Below are 27,077 nucleotides of genomic sequence, written 5' to 3'. Positions count from 1 at the left end.
TTGATATACAGTAGCTCTTCACTATTTATTAATAAAAAAATAACCAGATTCAATTAAATAAGAAAAAATATCTCATGGTTGACCACATAAAAACTGCATTGTAGCCTAGGGGGAAAATCAGCAATTCATGGAATTTGAATCTGGAATTCATGTAGGAAATGTGTTTTTCTCAATTAACTACATCTGGACCGTTAAGGTTTCCTTAATTTGGAAAAAGATGCAGGTCATCTCTTCCTCCATCATCCAAAGCAGGCCTCCTAATGCCTGGCTATCACATGCACTTATTGTATCTTGATACACACAAGATACAGTAGTTGTCCTTGTACACCTGAGAAATTATTCTGACCCCAGTAGCAGAATTAATAATAAGCAGCTGACACTGCAGAGCAAAATGCCTTGTATATATTTCATTGCAGTGACCTACAAGGCTTGAGAACATGCTAGATTTTTTTTTTTTTGTGTAAAACATCTAAAACGCTAAAATATTATGTAATTGACATTTTAATTTTAATTTTAAGTGTCTGTTAAAATGCATGCTTCCCTACATGTTTCCTCTTCAATTGTCAAAGAGACTTGGTGTAGGTTTCCAATAACTATGACCATGGTACTGTAGGCTTCATAAATCAAACAGCATCCATCTTCTTTAGGATACGGTTCCTTTTTATGAACACCAAGTAAAGCTTGAATATAAGACTGAACACTGGCAGTGTGTCGCAACTACCGTATATGACTATAGTTATAGATAATAAATCAGACAGATCCCCATCCTGAGATTTATTTAAGGTAAAAAAAAATTGTTTAAAGCAGGGAAAAAAAATCTTTAAGTCCTCTACTAAATTATGTACTGTATATTACTGTAATTTTTTCTCACAATTTTATATAACTTTTCTGATATTTGTATAAGACAAATAAAGCAGCAATATGTTTAGTGATAGTTAGGGCTAAATAGAAAATAAGGCTATCTAAATAAATGTATAAATACACATAGGAGAAGATTTATCAAGGGTCGAATTTTGAAGTAATGGGAGTTTTTTTGAACTCCCATAACTTTGAAATTCTAATAAAAAAAAGACAAACTGAAATTTATTAAAAAAATTATTTTTCGTAGGTGAATAGACTGTATTCGATAGTTCGAATGAAGTAAGATCGTATTCAATCGAATTCAATTAGAAGTATTTTAAAAAAAAAACTTTGATTTTTCATAGTCCACCAATTGACTCCAAATAGGTTCTAGGAGGTCCCCCATAGGCTAAAACATTAATTTGGCAGGTTTTAGATGGCAAATGGTCGACATTGAAGTTTTAAATAGACAGTGCATGATTAATTTAGATATTCTATTTTCAAATTTTTTTCAAATTTGAATCTGGACTATTCCCTAATCTAATTACTCAAAAATAGCTCAAAATTTTACATTTTTTACTTCGAATTTTCAATGTGATCCTTGATAAATCTGCCCCATAGGGAGTTATTTATCAAATTTCAGATTTGTGCAGTTTTAGAGTTTTTTTTCAACCTCGACTAAACTCACACTTGAAAAAAGTATGAATGTCTCATTAATTATAAAGAATTATAATTAATAGAATATTATAAAAATAGAATAATGAAAAGCAAAGGAACAAGTACAACATAAAATCTTAAAGTCCTCGTTTTTGTAAGAATTTATGTGCAATTACAACCAAAATAAATCCAGAAAAATCTCATAAACCTTGAAGTAAATGAAGATTTTACAATTTGATCAGGACAGCTCCAATTGAATTCTACATGGCTGCGCCAGCTTTTAGATGGCAACGTTTTGTTTTAGCATTTGTCATGCTCTTTGCACTTAATATATATTGACATTTTTGTGGTTTAGAGTACTGTGATTAGTCTAATGCACAATTTTTAAAATTAAAATGATTGATTCAGGGAAGCAAAAAAATTAAATTGTCCACTTAATATGTGTACATCCATGAGTATGGTTAAAGCCCAATACATTGTTGTGCAGAGTTTCATCATTTTCATTATACGTGATAATATTAATGAATCACTAAATTGCCTTATATTATGTGGATATGTTTAATGTAGTTAAGCTGTATATCTAACCAGGCAGATTGTTTATTGGAACCCAAAAAAACATACTTTTTAAAATCCAATCTGGCCTTGAAACTGTACAGATAAATAAAATTTAGTTAAAAATTCCCCAATATCTCAACAACTCTTCTTTCCTTGGCTTACATAAAGAGAGGCAAGTGATGCAATGCTGGAGGGCTGGATAAGATGAATGAGTGCTAAATACTAATCCCATCAAACCTTGCTCTTTTGTGGGCTGCAGATAAACTTTAAAATAAGGGAATCGTTTTCAGATTTACGGCAGGGAGCCTGAAGTCTTCAGTGCCTGCAAGTAAGCAGAGAAGAGAGAGGGTGAAATCAATAAACACACAATGAATGGTTAGGGTTGCAAATGAATTTGAGAGATAACATTACAAACAAGGAGGACTGTAGTTGTTAATAAAGTTGTGAGTGATGTGAAATCTGCAAATACCATGACAACTGTGTATATCTGGAAATGTCAACTTGCCAAATCTTTTCTTTGTAGCTTAAAGGGTTAATTCGTTTGATGTTACATTCTTTGTAATATGCCAAATGTTCAGATGGTGTGTTAAAATACATGTAGTACTTATTATGCTGTTTTAGTTTCATTCTCTTGGAGCCTTTCCGAACACGACAGATGATGGTGGAAAATGCCAGTGAAGAGTGAACCTGGGTTAAGCTGGCCCTACACGTATTAATAAAGTTTTTGGTACTTGCATGCTAGCTTGACAATAGTGAATGATTTCAAGCCTCATTTACAACAGCAGTGCAGTCTGCAAAGTGCAGTTTTCAGATACAATTCTCCATGTTTTCCACCAGATTTCCAGTGTCCCAGCTTCAGCCTCAGTTATTGCAGCATCTAAAACACACACTACTGTTTTTGTCACACATGACTATATTTAGGGGGTTATTTACTAAAACTCACACATTTTCTGAAAGCCAGAATCTGAAAACCTGGCATCCTGGCATCTTGTTAAGGTCATGCGCAAGTCAATGGGAGATGTGCCTATCCCAATTTGAAGATATTGTGGTCTTATCTGGGTTCAGCCCGATAATCTGAAAAACTTGGTGGTTTCGAGTGATAACGAGAGATTTGGGAGTAAAGTAAAAAAAAAACACGCGTTTCAAGTTTTTGTTTTCTATTGATTTTATTGTTTTTTCCCAACCCGACTTTTTCAAGTTATTTTATTGATAAATAAGATACTGTCATGGATGGGCATTTGGTCAGACTTGGTTTAATAAAAATATGAGATAAATTTAAGTTTTGGTAAATAAGCCCCTAAGTGTGGGGATGGCTTTATTTGCAAACTTTTGGCACATCATTGGCAACAGTATCAAAAATGTCATTAGCATGAGATTTACTTGGCTCAAGTCCAGGGGTGTTTCTGGCTAAAGAGCGCTCTCTTGCACTAGAAGAGCCAAATTTCTGGTTTAAAAAATGGACATTTGGCTTTTAAAGGTACCAGGAGCTGCTTTTTGCCGCCCCTGGGAACCAGAGGGGTGCTGCCGCCTTAGGCGATGTTTTTCAACTCACCTGATTGGTGCTGCACCCCTGCTCATGTCAGTGACAGCTATTAGCAAACAATTTGGGAACCCTGGAATTATCAGCATGTTGAGGATGGTAACTCCAGAGTTCCCAGCGCCAATAGATATACATGTACACTATTTAAAAACAGACAGATTCAGGACAAGGGAGATAATAAGGAAAATAATACAGCAAAAATATAGATTTTTTTATCTTTTGTCCAGAGGAAGAAAGAGAAATAACTGCTTATTAAAGGGCATGTAATGAAAAAGAAACCTATCTGCAATATACTTTAATTAAAAAATATGAACCATTTTTATAAGAAACCTGACTGTATGCAGTGAAATTCTCCCTTCATTTACTGCTGTGGATAGGAATTGTCAGATGGTCCCTAACTGCTGAGCAGGGAAACAATCATACTTATGAACAGCAGGGGGAGCCCCAGCCTTACTTTCCGGCCATGCAGAACTCAAGCAGCTTTATTTATGACGATCCCTAAGCAGCCCAGACCACACTGAGCATGTGCACAGTCTTAGTCTTGCAAAGAATTTTTAACAAAGTTACAATATGGTGACCCCCTGTAGCCAACTTTGAAAGCATAAATTATTTGTTTGATTAGGCTTGTGGTGCAGTAAGTTCATGTTTATATTTAGTATACAAAATACAGCATTTCTAGCCTTATTCTATTCTAGACTTTACATGCCCTTTAAAGTTGATAGCAGGAAAACAAAGCAAATAAATCAATAAGCAAAAGTCAATACATGAGAGTACAGGTATGGGACCTGTTTTCCAGAATGCTTGGGACCTGGGGTTTTCTGGATAATAGATCTTTCTGTAATCTGGATCTTTATACTTTAAGTTTACTAGAAAATCATGTAAACAAAATAAACCCAATAGGCTGGGTTTAGCAATAATAAGGATTAATTATATCTTAGTTTGGATCAAGTACAAGCTGCTGTTTTATTATTACAAAAAAATGGAAATAATTTTTTTAAATTTGTATAAAATGGAGTTTATGGCTCTACAACCTTTCCATAATTTAGAGCTTTCTGGAAAACACATCCCATACTTCTATAATTTAAAATAGTACTATGGCTTATTATTATTAATAATAATAATAATAATAATGATGATGATGATATTTTTACTGAAAAAGATTATTCCTTTATACATTTGACCAACAAGAAAGTATTTTACTTTTAAATAATAGTTTTGACATATACAGTGTTATATTTTAGATACATATACTCAGGGCCGGAACTAGGGGTAGGCAGAGTAGGCACGTGCCTAGGGCGCAAAGCTGGGGGGGGGGCGCCAGGCACGCACCTCCTCTGTCGCCTACCCCCAGTCCGGTGCCCGACTCTTTGTAGCTTTTACGTCTTCTTGCGCTCCTGCGCATGCGCGCGAATGTATTTCTCTGCAATTTGCGCATGCGCACATTCACGCCAATTCGCGCATGCGCAGAAGCACAAAAGAAGTAAAAACTACCGCTTTTATTGTGCATGCGCACGCGAGTGCCACCCGCCGGCTTGCCTTGGGCGCCTGTGCGGCGCGGCCCTGCATATACTGTATTTATATTATATACATAAATCAATTGAAGAGAATTATTACACCATAGGTAAAATATTGCCAGTGTGAGGCAGAAAAAAAGTCTTGACATTTGGCTGCTGTAAGTAATAAGAAAAAAAACACTGGGAAAAAAAGTGTGAGTAATAATGCAAATACAGGTATGGGTTCCTTTATCCATAAACCCATTATCCATAAAGTTCCAAATTATGGGAAGGTCATTACCCATAGAGTCCATTTTAAGAAAATAACTAACATTTTTTAAAAAGTATTTCCTTTTTCTCTATAAAAAAAAAACGTACCTTGTTCTGGATGGTAACTAAATCGGTGATAAATGATTTTTTTAGCAGACTTAAGGTAGGGAGATACAAATTACAAAAACATCCCTGATTTGATAAACTCCAGCTCCCAAGCATTCTGTATAATAGGTGTACCTATACAGTAAAAAGGGTGAATGGAAATTAATTTCATATACAGAGGGAGCAAACTTTGTTTTGGCAGTAACACTGTATCATAGCACAACATGCATTCATTTCAGTTGGAAGAGGTGCTAAAATGACATGGTAAACCATCTGAACTAAATGCACATTGTAAATGTACAGCTAATTGCACGTTCCATCTTTATGAGTAGGTTTCACTGGCAAGGAGGTCTCCTTTGTGAATTATGCAAATTCAGTGCACTTTTACCAATATAAAGTGGGTTCTCGTTCTGATGTGCCATTATTTGTCTTATACACCCTATAAACAGAAGAAAAGTGCTGCGACAATTTAACTATATTATTATGTAAAGATCCATATAACATGCTAATGAAATATTGCATGGCATACCCTAGCTCTCCTTTAAGTATACTTAAAAAGAGTAGGAATTCTTTATGAAATTTCCTTCTGCCTTTGGTTCCAGTGTGTAACAGAGAGTTTGGCTTTTTTACCCTGCTACATTTATATGACTGAAGTGGAAGAGTTGAGAGCAAATTCTGATCTCTTCTCTAGCTCCCTGCTGTCATGCTCAGGTAATTTCCACCATTAGAGTTCCCTCGGGCATTTAATTGAGCAGCCCTCCTCAAAGAAGTTTGTTCTGGGGGAAAATTGGAAAACCGGCAGCTTTATTAGTACAGTGCACTCAACACCATTGGAACATGCAGTACCGGTCCAAAGATTTCCTGGCAGTGATAAGTGCTAAGCTTGCTCTTTTAAGCAAAAAGCTGCCTTCCAGGTTTATTGTTAATAAAGGGTTTGGGGATATGCAGACCTTTAAACTTTCATTATTCAACAGGTGTCATATTCATTTTGATGTTTTACAAGCAACCTTTTGTATATGTTAATCATATCGTAACCTTGTTTTGCGTGCACTCTTTTTCTATGTGATTAGAGATGTCAGAATCAGGGGTCGATATTTCCAAATTATTAATTAACAGAATTATATTTTATTTCCATACACTTTTTATAAAGTAAGGTTAGAGTAAGCTAAATGACTCTACTGCCGCATTTAATTGCCAGGAAACCTTCTTAAAATGTGACCAGTGACAAGTTCAGCACACACCTGGTCCAGGAAATTCTATATACACACCTGGACCAGGAAGTAATACATTCTGAAATCATCCTATTGTGTATTATAACACAATTCCCAAGCAATAATTATAGAGCGAGTGTTTTTTTTTAATGGGATTGACCAACCATACTTTGATACACAGGTAGGTCATAGCCAGCGTGCAAAGACTGAAATTAGGTCTCCTAATATCACGCATAGTCCAGTGAAAATAGATAATATCCTCTGTTTTTACTCCCCTAATGATATCCTAAGACATCCTCCTCTTGAGTAAAAAGACATGAAAAAAATGAAATTGAAGAAGACCTTATCCGATTGTTTCTTACTGTAGTTTGGCGCTACTAGTGTACAGTACAGGTATGAGATCCTTTATGCAGAAACCAGTTATTCAGAAAGCCCCAAATTACGGGAAGGCCATATCCCATATGCTACATTGTATCCAAATCATTAAAATTTTTAAAAACTATTCCTTTTTCTCTGTAATAATACAACAGTACCTTGTACTTGATCCAAACCGATTTATAATTAACCCTTATGGGAGGCAAAACCCTTCTATTGGGTTTAATTAATGTTTTAATTATGTTCTAGTAGACTTAAGGGATCCCCCATCAAGAAAATCCCAGGTCCAGAGCATTTTGAATAGCAGGTCCCATACCTGTATATTGGTCGCAGTAGCAGGAACAATGTGCATGCTTTCTATGACCACAGAAAAGAGAAATTCCTGGATTAGAAGCAAGTTTTGGAGGCTCAAATTAGAGCTTCCTGCAGGCTGTTAGTCCACATGGGCATACCAAATAATCATAGCCCTTATTTGGCAATCTCCACCTAGAACATTCTTTTCCCAAAGCCTTTTTTATTTATATATGTTTCCTTTCTAACCTCTTTTTCCATTCTATAAACTAATGTGTATTTCTAATGTTTAGTTCAATAATACAGTCACCTCTAAATCATTTTCTCCAGAGTTAACATGCAAATCAATAAAACTACTGCATTCCACATTTTCCTAATTCAATTCATTTTCCAATATATGCTATTCTCTTGCAATGACAATGCTGTCATGCATAGATAAAATAGTTGTTAAGTTGCAAATGAGTTGACTGGATTATATGACGTGTGTCATTGAAAGTAAGGGTAAATTATCAGGCACAGCAATGCTTCATTGTATTAGCACTCTCTTGAGATGCCTATCCCATTTCTCTTTCTTAGAATTTACTATGATGTGTTTAAGATCTGGCTTGTGGTTCTGTTTGGAGAAAGTTCAGACTGATCGAGAAGTGTGAGATCCTGCATATAACTTGGTGCTTTGGAGGGCATTTTACTGTTAACATTGTTGATCACATATATATAGCAATTCCTTGTACTGTGTAATTTATTCATGAGTGATATTAATGCTAAACAAGGCAGCAGGAAGGCAAAAATGACTTTCCTTCCATGTTACCAGCTGTAAGGACCTGCCTAACAAAGTTAATGGAAGTAAAGAATGCAAATGAGTGCAGATAAAACTTCTGACCAGTGGACCAATTTCACACCCTTTATCAGTAGTGTCCTCACAAAGTAGGAAAGGTTTGAACTGCAAGTATTTTAAGAAAGGATTGGGTATTAGGTGCAAGTGATTGTTAATCAAAAAATGGATTTATTTAACAGTGTAATTAATAAAGAAAATAAAGCCTTGAACATCCTAACAGGATGGTTGGTTACTATTGCCACGGCGGCCTATGCCTACTGTTTCCTTTTCCTATCTCCAGCTGTCTTGTCTATTCCCATTTGTGTAGGCTTGCTACCGTTTCTTCTTTGACGTAGTTCTGCCTTCTGCAGTTCTGCCTTCTGTGACCACTTATGACCACATATCTCTAAAAGAAATGCATGTTTAACAGATACCATAATATCTTGTCCTACCATCCCTGAATAAACCAGAAAGTGAAGGTAAGAAACTAGCTTCAGCATGGCCAATGAAGGAAAAGATGTACCCAACCATCTGGGATTCTTCATACGCCAACACCTACCACTGAGTTGGAAAAGGGCAGTAGGATTATGAGATTATTTGTAGGTCCATAATTTATGAGCATGTAACATGAAGTTACCCAGTCAAATATTCTTGCATTCAATTCTGCAACAGAAAACAGACCCAGAAGCTACTAGCATAATGTATGGAGCATTTTATCACCACTGTTTCCCAACCAAGTAAGTTCAATTGTGAAGGTAGCAAAGCTTACAATAACCAACAATGTGAATATGTGCATTTTTTATTAACAATTTTGGACCATGGACGTTTCTGTAGTTTATAGGAAATAAACTCCTGCTCTTCTCAAATTTTGTTGCTCTTTTCCTTAGTAAATATAAAATCAATGAGATGCTTCATGTGTATTATTTTTGTCCTGATTGCTTTTTTAACCTTGTTTTCTTCCACAGGGTTTGAACAGTGCCTTCGAGGTTTACTTGGTAGGGAATAACTCAAACCATTTCATCATTTCCCCAACCTCTGTTCAAGGGAAAGCAGACATCCGGGTGCGTGTGGCTGTTCCTCTGGATTTTGAGACAATACAACGTTATGAATTCTCGGTAAGAATCATTCATCCACTTGTGTTTGACATTTTATTATTATTATTTTAATTAGCAAAATGCTAGAATCATTGCCCTGGAAAGGTTGTCCATTATAAGAAGCCTACTTTGATCACCCCGTGGAAAGCAAAAACAACCTCAAATATTGATGTTTTTGTGTCATACACCAGAAAATAGCAGTAAATAGGACATCACAACAAGTATAATTTAAAAATAAATTATTTGATACATTTCATTGAGCAGACTTATCAAACTGGAAATCCTGTAGGATTCCTAGTCGAGGTTATAATAATAATGCAACCATATCAAATCAATGATACAATCAAAAATCCTTTAACTCCTATTCAAATAGCCCAGGGTATTTCTACTTCAGAACCTCAATTCTGTAGTAGGGCAAAAAAAATGTTTTTCTATTCATCTTCCATATTTCCACCTTCTGTCATATTTGTCTTCTGACCTTTCTTGAACCCTTACAACCCCCTTTTCTTCATCCTGCTATCACTCCATATTCTTCCCTTGTTTTTTCTTTTGTTGTCAACATTATGGCCAACCATTTCCTTTCATCAGTGTGCCAGCTTTGCACTTTCCCTTTATTTCTGCTGTTAGAGGGCCACATAAAGCTTTTGGGAGCTTGTGGCTGCTAAGCCATCCAATAGATTATTATAAAGTTTACCAGAACCCTCATGGTAATAGAAACAGTAAGGTGTGCATTGCATTGCACTTTGTTTTAAGAATCCGGATCTGACACATTGTTTTCAGCCGAGCAAGCTTTGAACCATGGAACCGAACTAGAAGTAGACTCACATATACCAGTTCTGTTTTTAAGTTTACTAATGATTACTTAAGGCACTTAAATATTCATAGAAATGATAGACATATTAATCAACTTTGATTCCTCAGTACTGTACCCTCAGTATTCCTGGATAGGGGTTGTGATCTGACTCAGAGGTTGGGTATTGAATTCACAGCAGCGTTAATCTCTATAGACAATTTAATTTCACAGTGCTGCTCATCTGTACAGTCTATTGAAGGAAAGAGTTAACTTGTCCCCTTGCTGATAACATAACACTTCTAGCCAGAAGGACAGAGGACTCTCTGTTCATAAGGGATCCCAACAAAGCATGCTTTTAAATGTTTATTGAAAACATACTATATTTGCATTATATATATATATCCCTGACGAAGATTCCTGTTCGGAATCTAAATGTTGGTCTACCAATAAACCTCCACTTTATTTAACTTGTTGCCTAAGTTGACTTATGTCTGTAATGCCATCATCGGTGACTTTTTGGATTTTTATATATATATATATATATATATATATATATATATATATATATATATATATATATATATATATATATATATATATATATATGGGAAATTTGGATCTCTACATTTTTTCAGCAATACTATTTTATATTGAATTTGCAATACTGATGATTACTGTTGCTACTTAGTTGTTCATTTTTATCATCTAGTCACTATGTTTTTCTTTTTTGCTTGTCAGGTCACGTGTGTGTGTGTGTGTAGATCTCTTTAGCCCCCTATGGTGCCAAACCATAGGGGGTTATTTATCACAGGTTGAATTTTAGAGCTATGTGAGCTTTTTTTAGTCCTCGAATGAACTCACAACTCAAATGGTTTCTGATTTAATAAAAAACTCAAATCAGTTAAGTTTGAGTGAAAAACTTGACTACTCAAATTGAACGAGTTTTCAGTGGAAAAAACTTGAATCACTCAAATTGATCGAGTTTTCAGGCGAAACCCACCGAAAAAACCTGATCATCATGAAGGTTATTAACATTTTCAAACGGCTCAAAGGACCCCTGGTATTGACTTCTACATGACCTTGACAGGTTTTAGATGGTGTATTTTCAGATTTAAACTATTTCCAGTTTGGGGTTATAAAATATCTCGAAAAAATATTTGAATGAAAAATACCCTTAAAAACTTACATTTTTCATGGCAAAAACAACTCAACATTTGATAAATAAACCCCTTCAAGAGGCCGGATACTTTCCCAATGTTCAACTTGAGTTCAATGAATAGGGCACACAAGTTTAAAATAAAATTTTGGCACACAAAGCCAAAAAGGAATTAGAGGGAACATTGGCTGCAGGAGGCTGAGTGCAGGGATGTAGGAGGTGAGCATTGAGGTCTGAGATTTTGGACTTGAAAGTGTGAATTTATGGTGAATGAATGGGCATTGGGTGACCAAAGCGAGTGGCAAAGAGAAACAGGCGGGGGTCCAAGAGGGCCTTACCTTGTACGTCAGTACCTCTTGGCTCTGCTGAACATAGATTTTGCCTATTGTTTTAATCATTAAAAATCTTTCTTATTGTTATTTATTGAGCTAAACAGGGAAACTACAGCTATTCCATGTTTGCTTCTTGCCAGCTAGATAATTAGGGCATATAAATGTAAAATACAGAATTTCTTACATTTAAGGGCATATAAATTTGAATATAAATACAAATTTAATTGTAAACCAAAAAAAGAAAAAACAAAACAAAAGCTTGTAGAAGTGTATATAAAATGTAAATCCCATTTATAAAGTCGAGAAGATTGTCATAAGGCTAAGCTTTCCCTTTTGAAATAAAAGCATATGTAAATATCTATCAGCTCTAGTTTGCACACTCAGAATTATATTGATTGAACCAAAAATTAGCATTTAGAGTATGTTGAGGTGTAAGGGAACAATCTGGTACAAGTCTAGAAAACTATTGTTTGCAAAACTGGTTAGACCTTAAAATTTCTTTCACAGTCTTACTGGCTACAGTGGTTTCAATGCGGAAAGATTTTGTACAAATGAAACAGGTGCAGAGAAATCTGTTTTCTCTACAATGCAAAGACTGCTCGTGTTCTGCATCATGTTGCTGCACTATGTTTTTAAAGGTACTTACCTAAAACTAACAGGTGACAGCACAGTAATCCTTCCTATATTTAATCATTTTCTTTATGTTATTATTGCTTTTTCCCTGTAGTATACTCCATTTAGCCCCAAGTAGCATACCCTCTAGGTAACAATTTATTACCTAAAACCTAATTACCTAAAACCTTGCAGACTGTTGTGATTATTTTTGATTGCAGATATGTTGATAACTTAACAAGTAAGGCATTGTGGGAAATGGCATATGAGCTGCAGGGGAGATGACTAGTGCTACCTTATTTTAATAGTAGATCCCGGTGCACAGAATAGCAAAATACAGATAGATACTGTTTTCATTACCAATGACATTTACAAAGAAATCATAGGTTGAGCAATGTACAGTATATAATAGTTTTTTAATTATTTCATTTTTGTTCAGCAACTCTCCAGTTTTTCAGCAGCTATCTTGTTGCTGGGGCCCAATTTAGTTTCTTAGAATTAAAATTTCCTTTCATTATACCTTTACATAGATGTCCTTAAATAACTCAACAATGTACAGTATATCAAATAGTTGGCACAGGGCTTGGAAAAGTTTTTGGATAATGCTGTCATGAAGATGCTAACAGATGGACTTATTGTGCGCTTGGCTGTTTAAAAAGTATAGTGAAAAGAAAATTGCCCTTATGGAACCAGTATCAGCTACTGATGAAATCGTATGGGCACTCTGCATTCTTTGAGACCTAATGTAGCCCTGGAACTATAGTGGGGACCTGAGAGTTCAGAGTAATGAATTTAGTCTGTCATTACTGTGTGTGTTGCATTAATCATATTAAGAGCCTGTTGAGAGATTACTAAGGTTAGACAAATGTCGGGATAGATTCACTGGAGAGCTGGGTCTCTTCACCATGTTTTATTTATTGTGAATGTATTGCTCAATTAAAATCCTCTCAGCAGGAATAAATCTTTCTAACCACTTTCCATCACTTTGTGCTGGTTACTTAGTATGTTTCTTGAAATTTCTGGGTATATTTTATTATCTTGCTGTGTTATCCAGAATATCAAATCTAAAGATGATTATAATAAGAAACAATTCAATAATTTAAAAAATGGGACCATCCTCAGACATCTGGGGTCCCACTAGTTGGTAGGTTTACTGTACCTCTGCTATCCTGCTGGGGGCAGCACTCCTGGTGTTAGTGCAGCTGCTATTATTTGATTTTGACAAGTCATATATTGAGTAGTGTTCCCTCTAATTTTTTTTCCACCAAAAATTATGCATTTTTTATTTACCAAAATTGTCTTTCGTATGAAGCGCAGTGTGTGTATCTTAAATAGTATATGAAGTAATTTATATCCTTTGGGGGGGGACTGAAAAAGTAAATTCCTTTCATGATTTGCTTTGAGTTGTGTTCATTGGCAATACCCCCTAAATATTGTCTTGTGTTCTATATTTGACAGCTCTTTGCAAATGAAAGTGTTTTAGACCATGTTGGATATTCTCGAGTGAAAATTAACCTCATCAATGAGAATGATAATCGCCCCATCTTTAGTCAGGCACTTTATAACATCAGCCTTTATGAGAATGTTACTGTTGGAACCACCATTCTAAAAATTCAGGTAAGTATGTCTCCTGATAATTGATTCAATATATCATAAAAACTCAAGTCAATATTGATTTGTTCTTAAATATCTACTTAAAAATTAATGTCTTTACCATATTGCTAATATCTTAATTTTTTAAACCAAAAGTTCTAATCTAACAATCTAATTAGTATTGCAGATATTTTTTTAAAATTAATTAAGGTGTTATTACCGCTGTGTCACATCAAAGGTGCTAATATCTGGTTCCTATTTATCATTAAAACAGATGTAATATTTAACACAAATCTGTCACTTTTATATAGACACAAGAAATAGATTTACTCAAAACTCCTTTATTCGACAAACTACCAAAAAGCTCATTGTATGATAATTTGTCAGCAAGAGTTTTAGATGGAAAACATGCTCTCTTGAACCTCCCACTAAAAAAACGTCATTTGAGAAAATGAAAGGGGTTGGTGTTCAGCCTTTTAGAGCTTCTACAATGGAAAATCCAAGAACAAACCAAGTGGGCTTTACCCCAGTAAATCAGCAAACCACTTTACAATGAAACTCAGGCTTCTCTATTTTGAGACTGATTTGTACAAAATATGAACACTTTAGAGCACACTGGCTTTCAGATGTGAAGAGAGCAGACCTGCATTATCTTGATGATAGATGAGTAGATTTTGGAAATTCTTCCAAATATGAGAGCAATTCATCATCTACACCCATTGGATCCTTGAAAAATATTGTAGATCTTTCCTTCATTTCCTCAATTTTTTCCAAAACTATAGGAATGGCCTTGACTGGCTAGGGTTAAATTGTATGATATTTTTATATTCCACTATACAAGAGGAATAATTGAAATCATTGTTAAATAATGACCAAATGCTTTTGAATTTAATTATGGTAAAAGGTGAGCATCCTCCTGATAACACTAACCAATAGCCCTTAAAGTCATTCTGACCAAGAAAAAATGTGCCACCTGCTCCCTTGGAGGAACGGTGCTGCCTATGAGAAAAGGTTATGGATTTCCCGGCATCCCAGATTTATGAGATTCCTGGGTTATTCCATATAAGGGTACTTCCATAATTTGGATCTTCATACACTAAATTTACTTACAAATCATTTAAACATTAAATAAACCCAACAGGATTGTTTTGCTTCCAATAAGGATTCATTATATCTTAATTGGGATCAGGTACAAGGTACTGTTTTATTATTTCAGAGAAAAAGTTAATACTTTTTCAAAATGTGAATTATTTAATTAAAATGGTGTCTATGGGAAAAGGCTTTCCGTAATTCAAAGCTTTTTGGATAACGAGTTTTCACATAACCTGTAGTACCAAAATGGAATGTGTACTTTGTCTGTGCCCCAGTTGACCTTACAATCTGTGTTCCCTACCAATAATGCTGTTTATAATGTATAGCAAGTACTTTGTGATATCGGGTTCCAAAAAATGATGCTTTTTTTTAAAAAGCTTGATTTGTCTTGCCTTATTTAGGGGGTTATTTATCAAAGGTCGAGTTTTTTATACCTCAAATGAACTCACAACTCGAAGGGTTTCTTATATAAGAAAAAAATTTTAATGTAAAAAACTCGATTCAGTGAGTTCAAGTTGCCAAACCCGAAGGCTATTATCATCTTCAAATGGTTCAAAGAATCTTTGCAACTGACTCATACATAACTTTGACAGGTTTTAGATGGTGTATTTTGGGATTCAGGCTATTTCCAGAGTTGGGGTAAAATAGTTTTTTAAAAATAAATGTGAGTTCGACAAAAGAAATAACCTTTGAAAACTCTAATTTTCATGGCAAACACAAACCTTAATAAATGACCCCATAAATGTTACTGGGAGCCTGTACATATTATTCAGTACTTCGACTATTGGCCTTTCAGGATTTTTCTTTCTATGGTAGATTCTTCTTGGCAAGCACGACTACCTTCTAATTATTCCTTTTTAATTTTGTAACCTTCTGCTGGTTGCATGATGTCAGGGGAAAACACGTATTCTCTATGGTTAAAAAATTTTTCAGCAAGCACAAAATAAATAATTATGTAATGATAAGTAAAGCTGTCAGAAATGTGACAGTGTGTACCTAATGAACAACACCTGCCTGGCCTATACAATTTAACATACGTAAAAATAAGTTTAAATTTAAAAAAGAAAATTGGGCCTCAACTCTATGTCAATATTCTTATGTTCAACTGCTATAATAGTCTATTTATAAAATATATTCTGCAGCTTTGTGCATTTGTGCATTGATGTAACTCATAACATGACAAATGACCCATGTCAAGTGAACCGAGAAGCTTGGTGGGAGATATTATGAGATGGCATTGTACTTTCAAGCATTTCAGAAAGTGTTGCAACATGTGTTCCATTTATTTATCACTGATCACTTTATTGTCACTAATTACTATTCCTGTTTGCCAAGAGTTATTGCAGCTGGCAGTGGCAATGATGTGGAATATACATTTTGCTTCACAAACCAACAATCATTGTTTAGACTATACAAAATAATTTTGTGTGTAACTACCAAGTCCTGATTCTTTGAACAAACTGACATGTACACTGGTGCTGTTCTGTTGGCTTAATAAAACATTGGTTAAGCTGCTAATTAAGAAAGCTGTATGAAATGGTCGGCCGTGCATGGCACTTCTTATATATTCAGCTTAATTATCGCATATTTTTACCAGCTCTATTGCTATAAAGAAAAATATATAATTCTGAATTAGTAAACCTGTATTCACTTGTAAACTGCAACTGAGCTACAAACCTCTTTTTCACTAAAGCAGGCCTTTATAATTTGTTTATATGCTGTGCCCTCTGTGTTCAGAGCCATAATCAGTAAACATATATATGCAAGTTAGGGAGCGCCAGTGGCTGCAGCATACTACAGAGCCTGCTCCTCACCATCTGCCCTATGACAGGCGCTAAGAACAGGGCTTTGCTCGCCCTCACTAAGCTCTGCTCCTTGTAGTGGTTTTTATTCTGGCAGGAGATGCACAGCGTAGATATAACACCACTGCAAGTGGTTTTAGAATAGTCCTGTTCACGCGTAAATATATTTTTTAGAAATATTGCTTTCTTATGAGGAACACAATGTATTGTTGGATAAGGTATGTTTTCTGTAATAGTTGCTTACTTGCTTTAAAGTTAACTGTCTTGCTAAATGTGGTGTGGGTTTTGCTTTAAAAAGTAGCAGTTTCCAGCTGGTAAATAAGAATGTGTGAGTTGCTTATAGAAATGTACCGCTGGAGGCTTTGCAAACCAGCAGAATCAGAGTTACGGCAGATCTCTGTTATCTAGTACACTAGCACAGATGTTCTTAGTTAGGCCTGAAGCCTTTAGGACTGTATTAAGTTGAGGGATGGTAATTTACAAGAAATAGAAAAAAAGAATGAACTTGGAAGCTGAATAAAGTACTCAACATCTCTGTGTAAAAATAACACAATATCATAGTTGAATTTTAATTAAATTTTAGAGTGAATATTGTAATTGACTGTGTTTCTAACTGTAGCTTTGCATGGTGTATCTTCTGCATTATTGTCACAATGTCACTATATTTCCACAAGGAAAAATAGTTTGTGTTACATAGGTGAGAACTCTGACTGAGCAGCTGTAAAACCCTATCTTACCCCTGAATAAGTAAATATATAAAGGGAATTAATTACTAGATGCAGTGTGCAAAAAATGGGTGCAATCTGCTATTTATTCTGCAATTTGCATCTTGAAAATGTGTGGCAGTTCTCTGCACTCCAGAATAAAGCAACTAGACTTCCCTTCCCCTATCTTTTGTGTAATACAAATGTGCAGGTTATGAGGTGATGGAGGGCAAATGCCGCAATGCCTGCCAATTGTAATGGCAGCAATGTCTTGTGTCCAATGGTGCTGACAGTCTGTATAGATATAGATATAAAGGAACATGTCAAATTGCAGAAGCATTGCAGAATGTGGTGCTGTTTTCCAGAATGCTTGGGCCGGCGCCATGGGGTTTTCCAGATAAGGGGGTATTTCCGTAATTTGGATCTCCATACCTTAAGTCTACTAAAAAATCATTTAAACATTAATTAAACCAAAAAGAATTGTTTTGCCTCCAATAAAGACAAATTATAACTTTGCTGGGGTCAAGTACAATGTATTGGTTTATTTTTAATTAAAAAAGGAAATCATTTTTAACAATTTGAATTGTTTGATTACAGTGGAATCTATGGGAGATTACCTTCCCTTAATTCAAAGCTTTCTAGATAAAAGATTCCGGATAATGGACCCCATACCTGTATATGGTGCGGACCTTACATAGTTACATAGTTAATTGAGGTTGAAAAAAGACAAAGTCCATCAAGTTCAACCCCTCCAAATGAAAACCCAGCATCCATACACACACCCCTCCCTACTTTCACATAAATTATATATACCCATATCTATACTAACTATAGAGTTTACTATCACAATAGCCTTTGATATTATGTCTGTCCAAGAAATCATCCAAGCCATTCTTAAAGGCATTAACAGAATCAGCATCACAACATCACCCGGCAGTGCATTCTACAAACTCACTGACCTCACTGTAAGAACCACCTACGTTGCTTCAAATGAAAGTTCTTTTCTTGTGTAATTTTATTTTATTGCCAATTTATTATTTTTGGTTTTTTTTTATCAGTCATCATGGTTAATGTTATGAATAAGTGTTGTTTTTATTTTTGTATATATAATAGACAGAGGCAAAGAGAGAAAATTGCATAATTACTAAGAGTAGGTCACCCAGGAGAACTCAAGTGGTGCTGCCTGGTGAAGCCTTGAGCCTCAGCATGGAGCATTTTTCAGAATGTCTAATGCACCTGATCACAGCCTGGCACTCATAAAGGGGAAGCCAGGGAGAAAACAATTAGTCTTGTATCTCCCAGAAAGCTCATCTGCTCTGCTGAACCAATTAAAAAATTAAGATAGCTTAAGTAATTAAATTTCTCTAAAGAGAAGGAGAGAAAACTAGAAATGCAAGAGCAGCAAGATCCATACTGGCTGCCTACGAATTAAGCTGCAGCACCGCTAACCAAACAAGTTGATATACATTTGATTACTTTATTGATATACTTTGTTCACATTTAGTACTCAGCACTTTGAGATGGGAAAATAGTCCAGTTTTTTGTTTTTTTAAATCTTATTATAAAGTATTAATGATAAAATTACATACTTTTAACATTTTAAACTGTCCTGTCACTTTTGATTAAAACAATGATTACACAACAAAACACAAAAAATCAATACAGTTCCCTACAATCTGCATTCATGAGTCAAAGCAATGACCACAGGTAATGTTTCCAATATAACAGAAACCAAACTAATTGGAAGTAGCCGGTAATAGTTGCACTTAAATGAATCAAGTGCCGCAGTATTTGTCAAAAAAAGATTATCATTAGAACAACAGGTGGAGGGCTCAGGGTGATATATGAGGTATTCCATTTAACAGAAGGACACATAATGTGCTTGTAAGATCAGTAGCTAGAGTGGTTGCTTTGTGTTCATGTCATAAATCTCTTTTTTTTTCTTAAACATTAGGTGCTATCCAACTGCTGTAACTGTCCTCTCTACCAGATTTCATTTGTGCCTTATAATAATTAATGATAAGAGAAACATAGTCTTTCTGCACTTCCAGATGCACTTAATGAACACTAAAGTGCATATTTATTAAGGGTCGAAATTTGAAGTTAAAAAAACTTCGTATTCAAAAAGACCAACAGAATAGAGGTCGAAGGTTTTTGGGGGTCGAAGTGGTCCGTATTCAGCCTACTTTGAATCGTACGATTGATGGAATAGCGCCTTCAATCTACTTCGATTCGAAGTTTTTTAACTTGGAACTTCGATCTCCCATACTCCACCAATTGCCTCCATACAGGTTCTAGGAGGTCCCCCATAGGCTAAAACAGCACTCCGGCAGCTTTTAGGTGGCGAATGGTCGAAGTCAAAGTTTTAAAGAGACAGTACATGATAAATTTCGATATTCGAATTTAGAAGTGTTTTTTCAACTTCAAATCGAAGTTGGACTATTCGATGGTCAAAGTACCCAAAAATCACTTTGAATTTCGAAGTTTTTAATTTTAACCTTCACTTCGACTTTTGGTAAATCTGCCCCCAAGTTCAAACTGGAGATTCACACTAAAATGTCATAACAGGCTAGTTTTAAGATACCTGCTTGGGAATTGGCTTGTATCTTAGACTGTATACCACATTTTTATATTGAATTGACATTTCTACATGGTGCTGTGCAACAGGTGTAAAGATTTTAGCGAGCATTTTTCATGAAATTATATTGCCTTAAACTAAAATGAAAACACGAATAGCTTGAATTTTTTGGGATTTTTTCCACGTAAATGGGACAGTTTTGCTCATAGCTAATGAACATGTATGAAAACAATCCTACTTTTATTCTAGTGATATACTGTAAAGTACACCTTATATGGGTATGGGACCTGTTATCCAGAATGCTCGTGACCTGGGGTTTTCTGGATAACAGATGTTTCTGTAATTTGGATCTGCATACTTAAAGTCTATTAGAAAATCGTATAAGCATTAAATAAACCCAATAGGCTGATTTTGCCTCCAATAAGGATTAATTATATCTTAGTTTGGATCGAGTACGAGCTAATGTTTTATTATTACAGAGCAAAGGAAATCATTTTTAAAAATTTGCATTATTTGGATAAAATGGAGTCTATGGGAGATGGGCTTTCAGTAATTCAGAACTTTCTGGATAACGGATCTCATACCTGTGTATGCTATCCCTTTATGCCTGGTTTACAGAAATGCCTAGGACACCACTATCCATTCTGAATTATGAAGCGAGTGAAGAGAGTGGATTTGATTGGAGAGAAAGTATATAGATGGAGTCAAGGCTGTTGCTATGGCAGTGAGAAATGGGTAAATAGCCTCTATCTCCCTCTTTATTTGCCATTTTAACTTTGCTTTGAATGCATTTAAAAAAAAATCTAAATCTGATTATTTACTAAATAGTTATAAAACTGCAGAGGATCCAGGGGTATCGGTATGTCACCACATATGTGGCAGGTCTTCTGGCTTTACTGATAAGACATACAATACAGCACAGTAAAATACTACCAACTTGATTGCTGTATGGTAATATGCAGACTCAAGAAGCATTCTGCTCTATAGAAGATATACTAAAGAAAATGTATGCCTTGCTAAAAAGAGTGTATAAAATAAAGTATGTTATCTGTAAGACTTTATAAAATGTTTAACCTTGTCCGCTTACTTTAACCTTTTTCAAAATGCAAAATCATGAATAAGAATCAAAAAGACTAAAGGAAAGAAAAAATACTTAGATTGTCACATCAGTGTATGGGACCTATTTATCCAGGAATGTATAATATAGTTTTACATAACAAGTTTAAGCAAATACATTAAATATTCAGTGTAACCATATGAGGTTATGCATTACAGCTGATGATCATGTGATCATATTTTTTATATTGCCAGTGTTTATTCATTTAAAAGAATAAATATTTGTGCCAAAATATCACTTTTCTGCTCAACACCAGACATTTCCAGCAGTTCAATACTATTATACCTATACATGACGGGTGCAGCATCGATTCTGCACCTCTCCCTTCTGCCCCCACCACATACCTCCTACCCCAATTAATACATAAACACCACTGGTTTGGAAAGAGATGGCCGCAGTTGTTTATTTTAACACAGTAATAAGAATAATTAACATGTATAACATTTTAACCTTTTAACAACCGTTTGTATAACAGACCTTTAACCTTTATCATATTATTCCCCCACCCGGGGGGAGAGGGGAATGGGGGTGGGGTGACTGTACCCATACTGCCAAGATAGGTTCCTGTTCCATTTCTACCCAAGCCCTAAACCTTGCTGTCTACATTCCCATGAGGACCCAGGCCTACCAGGCTACTTCCACTCACTATGAATACCCCCTTTTAACTTCCCCTGGGGGTCCTTGCAAAGGTACCCTCCACAACTGCGACTAAATCCACCATTTAACAGGGAGGAAGGCCGGGATGATGCTTCCTGCTTCCTCCACGTCCCGGCGCTGAATGGTGAGTATCACAGCTGCCCTGGTCACTTGCCCGGGAACCGCCAACCAATCGGAACCCTGCAAAGACAAAAGGGGGCGGGGGAAAGTTGCTCTCCTAGCAGCATCAAGACCCGTTAACCCTATACGGGCCATGGGGTCCCAGTATATAGTCCCATGTGTACCCATGCAAGTATCATGCAATTTCTTTTTATTATGAATATAGAATACAAAGGAGCAACACATTCAATTCTAAATTCCTGACCAGTTTTAGCAGGTGATAACACTAAGGCCATGCATAAAGGTACACATTTACATGTGAATACATGTGCTCTTCACAGCCAAAGAGAACCTGTCTTCATTGTCAGCACTTATCCGTGCCCCTGTGATGGTGACATACTCACATGCACCTTCAATCAACTTTACAGGAGGGTAAAATTTATACTACTCAAGTGCATTTGCAGTATAAAAAGCAAGGCTAGCATTGTCATAGGAGGAGCTGACATAAAGGTTAAGTGCTCTTTCTCTGACAGTGGATATTTCCCTCTATTTCTTCTCTCCCTGGACAGGTGACTTAAGACCCTGTGTCCCAGCACCTGTGCCTGCTGTCTACATCTGTCTTGAAATCCAGTGGGGGAGAATGTTTTGTAAATACTTCCCTGCATACGAAGCACACTGTATTGGTTGCACACATTTCCTCAAGCGCTGAAACATTTCTACTTTCACAGCCAAGGAATCTTTGGCAAAGGCACAGGTTAAATTGTTGCTTAGCAGTCAATTGATGTAGTCAATTTACTAATTAAACTCTCATCACTGGATTCATTAGGTCACCTTTTATGTGCTCTGCACAGTCACAGCCTCTCTACTGCTGTCCCTTCAGCCCTCAGTTTTCCTTTCTTTCGCCTCATCGATCTCACACCAGGACCTAGAGAAATCGATCTTGAGTGTTCTTTTTTTTCTCTCTCACTTTTCTTCTATTTCTTCAGCCAGCCGCAAGCACTAGGCAGTTGGAGAAATACACGGATAATACGATGTCCTCACAGTGGGATGGAGAACAGCTTATATCAATAAAGAGCCATTTAAAATGCAAACAGGTCTCTGATGACTGTCACTAGAAGTGTCTTCTTGTTTTGTGATTAACCTCTCAACTGTTAGAGAAATTTGGCGACAACAGTAAATGCCCATATGCTATCAAAGCCAATAATTCAGGTGCAATTTTTATATTTTATGGAAATTCTGTATAGTTCATCTAATGGTTTAATACATCACTTTAAAGTGGAGCTAAAGACTTACACATTTGTATTGAATTACTGAAAGTGAACAATATTTCTGTAGCATATTGATATTACTGTATTCTTTCACCTTTCTTGCACATTCTATCTGATAATCTGAATTAAGTTTACACAGAGGTTCCCAAAAGAAAACCTACTCCATGCTAATGCACAGAACTGTAAAATTACAAAAATTACAAAATAAAGGTATAGGACCTGTTATCCAAAATGCTTTGGACCTGGGGGTTTCTGGATTTGTGGGGTCTTTCCGTAATTTGGATCTCCATACCTTAAAGCTATTACAAAATAATTTAAACATTATTTGAACCCAAAATAATTTGGGATAATTAGGATTAATTATATTTTAGTTGTGATAAAGTACAAGCTACTGTTTTATTATTACAGAGAAAATGGAAATCATTTTTAATAATGTGAATTATTTTCTTTTGAGCTTTCTGAATAACGGGTTGCCATATAATGGATCCCATACTTGTACTTCCATTATAATATGAGAGCAAGTTATGTGTCTATGTTTTTTTTTTTTTGCCCAAACAAACTATTGTTGCCCTAAGTGAGATTGGAGCTTCACTAGGTTACTTAGACTATGGTGACACGTTTATTATAATATAAATACATAGCCCAAATTCCTTTCTATACAAAAAAATAGTAAATATAGACAGTGCTATATTATTATATCAGGGGATTACAAATGCTGAAAATTTATTTTAGGTGCACAGTTAATTTTTCACATTATGTACTACTTGCATTTAGCTTTTGTCTAATTATTTCTGCCAATATGATGCTGCTGCTTGAGGTCCAACAAAAGAGGCCGCATATAAAATATTATATATATATATTGCAAAGATACTAATACTCAATATATATATATATATATATATATATATATATATATATATATATATATATATATATATATATATATATATATATATATATATATATATATATATGTATTTAAATATATAAATATATATATTTTTAACTTTATTTATAAACATTCATTTTATCTAGCACCACTAAATGTACTCCTCACTACACATGTATACATATATTTATTTTCAGGCACTGTAAGCCCCCTGACCCCTAGAGCTAATAATCTAAACTTTAAAGCCTGAGGCACATGTGGATTGAATTACTTGTCCAAGATTCCAAAGAGATGAACGTGGGATTAAATGGTAAACTATATAACCAATGAACCATTGATCCAGTCATTCAGAATACTTGTCAGTGGTGAAATTACTATTTAGAAGAAGCAAGACAATGTATGGAAAAAATGAATTTAGCAGTTCAATGTGTAGCTCCAAATAACTGGGCAAATAACGTGGCCAAAACATTTGAAGTTAATTTCTATGGTTTAATCTGGAAAATATCCAGAATCTAAACCTACAGAGGCCTCTGTAAAACATACTGATGCATAAACATTTAAGATTCTGGATCTTTTCCAGATTAAACCATAGAAATTAACTGCAAATTAATATTTTGTCCACGTTATTTGCCCATTTCAAACTCTATTATGTGGCAATGTGCTAGCTATACCTACAGAGGCCTCTGTAAAACATACTGATGCATAAACATTTAAGAAGTGACATGGACAGTGGGTTATGTAGGTCCTGTTTTTTTCAACCTCCATAGAAATCTGTAACTCTGTCATTTGAAATCTGGAATTTGAAATCTAGTATCAACTGATAATGAGCAATGCAGTAGCATGTTTGATTATGGGTATATGTTTAATATATACATTGTTATGATCGCTGATGCAAAGTGCCACAACCTTTCTACTCTATTACCAGCTTTTACTGGCTGCACAAATGACTCCATCTACAGTATGTATTCATGGGTGAGACTATATCACAGCTGCCTTGTATCCTAAGGCGTGAAAACCCAGTGTGTAATGCCGGATTATATAAAAGATGGCAAAGAACATGCTGTGATTTTTGAAAGGTCAGTAGATTAATAGCAGAAAACATGGGGCCCCCAAGCTATCCATGAATGCTGTGAAAAGAAGCAGAAAAGAAGCAGAAAGTCAGAATCAATAGGTGAATTCTGGCGAGTGAGCCTGTCTAACATAAGGTCTTATGAACTCAGTCCTGCTCCTGGAAATGTGGATGATTTTACATGAAAGAATAATTCTCTTCACTTAGAATTCTTTAGCCCTGCTTCACTATAATGTGACAGGGGAACCGTCATTGACATAACATTGCATCCCAATGTGTGACACATGCTAAAAAAAGATAAATGGTTTATCAGAGTGCTTCCTTAGCAGGTAAAATCACCAATGACTGACAGCATGAGTGTGTTGTTTTCTACTAGAAAAAAAGTTAAGTTGAAGAACACACGTGAAAAAACTATGTAGTAGCACTCATGAGCAGGTGATATGCAGAGGTCAGACTATGTGTACATTAAGCAACCCAAAGTGATGGATTTGGTAATTTCACTGCTAGAGCTCATTATATGCTTCTAATCCACCTCCCTGTTGCCTGATTATACTTTGAATTAGAAATCACATACGTTGTACAAATGACTCAGCATATAGCTCTGTTTGCAGGTGTGAATATAGGCTATAATAAGATAAAACTAACTGACATAATAACTACTTAGATTTGTAAAGATTTCTAAGTGCCTTGAATAGCCTTATCCCATTTATTTCTGCCCGTTCCATGAGGCTTGCTTTATGACACTTATGATAAATTAATTCCGTCAGCCGTGGTTTGTTATATCTCATTAGGCCTTATCATGTTTACAGCATAAAGTTAATATCAGCAAGTCATCAAATACATATTTTTATTTCCTTTTATTTTATGCATTCCTCTTTGTATATCCTAAGATTGTCTTTCCAGCCATATGCACTTACCATGAAAATGTCTTATTTAAATGTAAGAATTGCCAAAGGGTGTACAGTAAATAGGCAAGTATATTATTGATGTTGCATTGCCAAATTGTACATACAGATAGCTTTTACTTTATTTTGACAGCTGGCTAAAATGGCACACAGAACATACTTTCTGTAGCAGTAAAAAGGATATGGGAAGGTGTACCATAGGACCAAAATAGTCTGCTCCATCTGTGCATCCAGTATACAGACTGGGCACCTGGCACACAAATTAATTCACTATAACTGTTGCAACGAATGGCGTGTTGTCCATTTTCTTTGCTAGAAACATAAGCGAACTGTCTGTGGATACTGCATATGGATTCTGGAGCTATACTGGAATGTCATAAAATAACTTTATTTAACAGATTACTAGTCGCTTAAAATTTGGGAAGCAGAACCTTTGTAAAAAAAAAAAAAAACGAATGAATGTGTCTAAAACAGTAATTCAAAGACTTTCTGATGCATGTAAAAATTGAGTTTCTAAACTAAAGCTCCGCATTTCTGACTCATGATGAGCATCCGCTGCCAAACTGTCACATAAAACACACTTGCCCTCAGCACGGAAAGCGCAGAAGGTGAGAATTACATTTTTTTGCAGGTACCATCCAGGCCTCTGTCTGTCTTCCTTTCTGACCAGCTTTAGCATCTTAATTGATTTCCTTGTTCGGTGCCTTCCCTGGGGTCCAGAGTCTCCAGCTGTGCTTAAGGAGAACAAAATATTTTCCAATTTCTTTAGCGTTTAAAAGAAAATTGAATTCGTTATCAGCTGTGGAAAGGGGGGTCTGAGGAACAATAGAAAGCAATGTCAGACTGTAAATAGGAAAGTAATCAGAAGATATTCCAAATTGCCTGGAAACTTTAATCTTGAGTTTCCCTGCTACTTTTAAATATTATTATCAATTCATCTCTGTCCAATAAAGATGGAGCAAGACAAAGGAGGAATTATTGCCTCTAACAGCCTTTAGATGAGGCACTTCTTGCTCATAGCACTTTTACTTTTTTCTCTATCAATCCATAGTTTAATATAAGGACTATAATATAAGGACATTTTATCTTTTAACACTAGATTAATTTAAAGATAAATATTTTAACTGTTTCATTGTAGGAGATATCAATGGCTGATCACAAACCAT

At 35.4% G+C, this 27,077-nt stretch overlaps 1 protein-coding gene across 1 annotated transcript in view; it reads left to right on the top strand.

Moving 5' to 3' along the window:
- The window catches only part of cdh23.L (cadherin-related 23 L homeolog), a 588,894-nt gene that overhangs the window by 312,804 nt on the left and 249,013 nt on the right, over nt 1–27,077 (top strand). The window contains exons 12-13 of the mRNA XM_041568893.1: nt 9,117–9,266; nt 13,597–13,755. Of these exons, the coding sequence (XP_041424827.1) occupies nt 9,117–9,266; nt 13,597–13,755 (309 nt within the window). The remainder of the gene's footprint in view (nt 1–9,116; nt 9,267–13,596; nt 13,756–27,077) is intronic.

This window comes from Xenopus laevis, chromosome 7L (genome assembly GCF_017654675.1).
Source record: "Xenopus laevis strain J_2021 chromosome 7L, Xenopus_laevis_v10.1, whole genome shotgun sequence".
Lineage (NCBI taxonomy): Eukaryota > Metazoa > Chordata > Amphibia > Anura > Pipidae > Xenopus > Xenopus laevis.
Note: the sequence above shows the minus strand (reverse complement) of the source record. Positions and strands in the feature narration are given on the sequence as shown.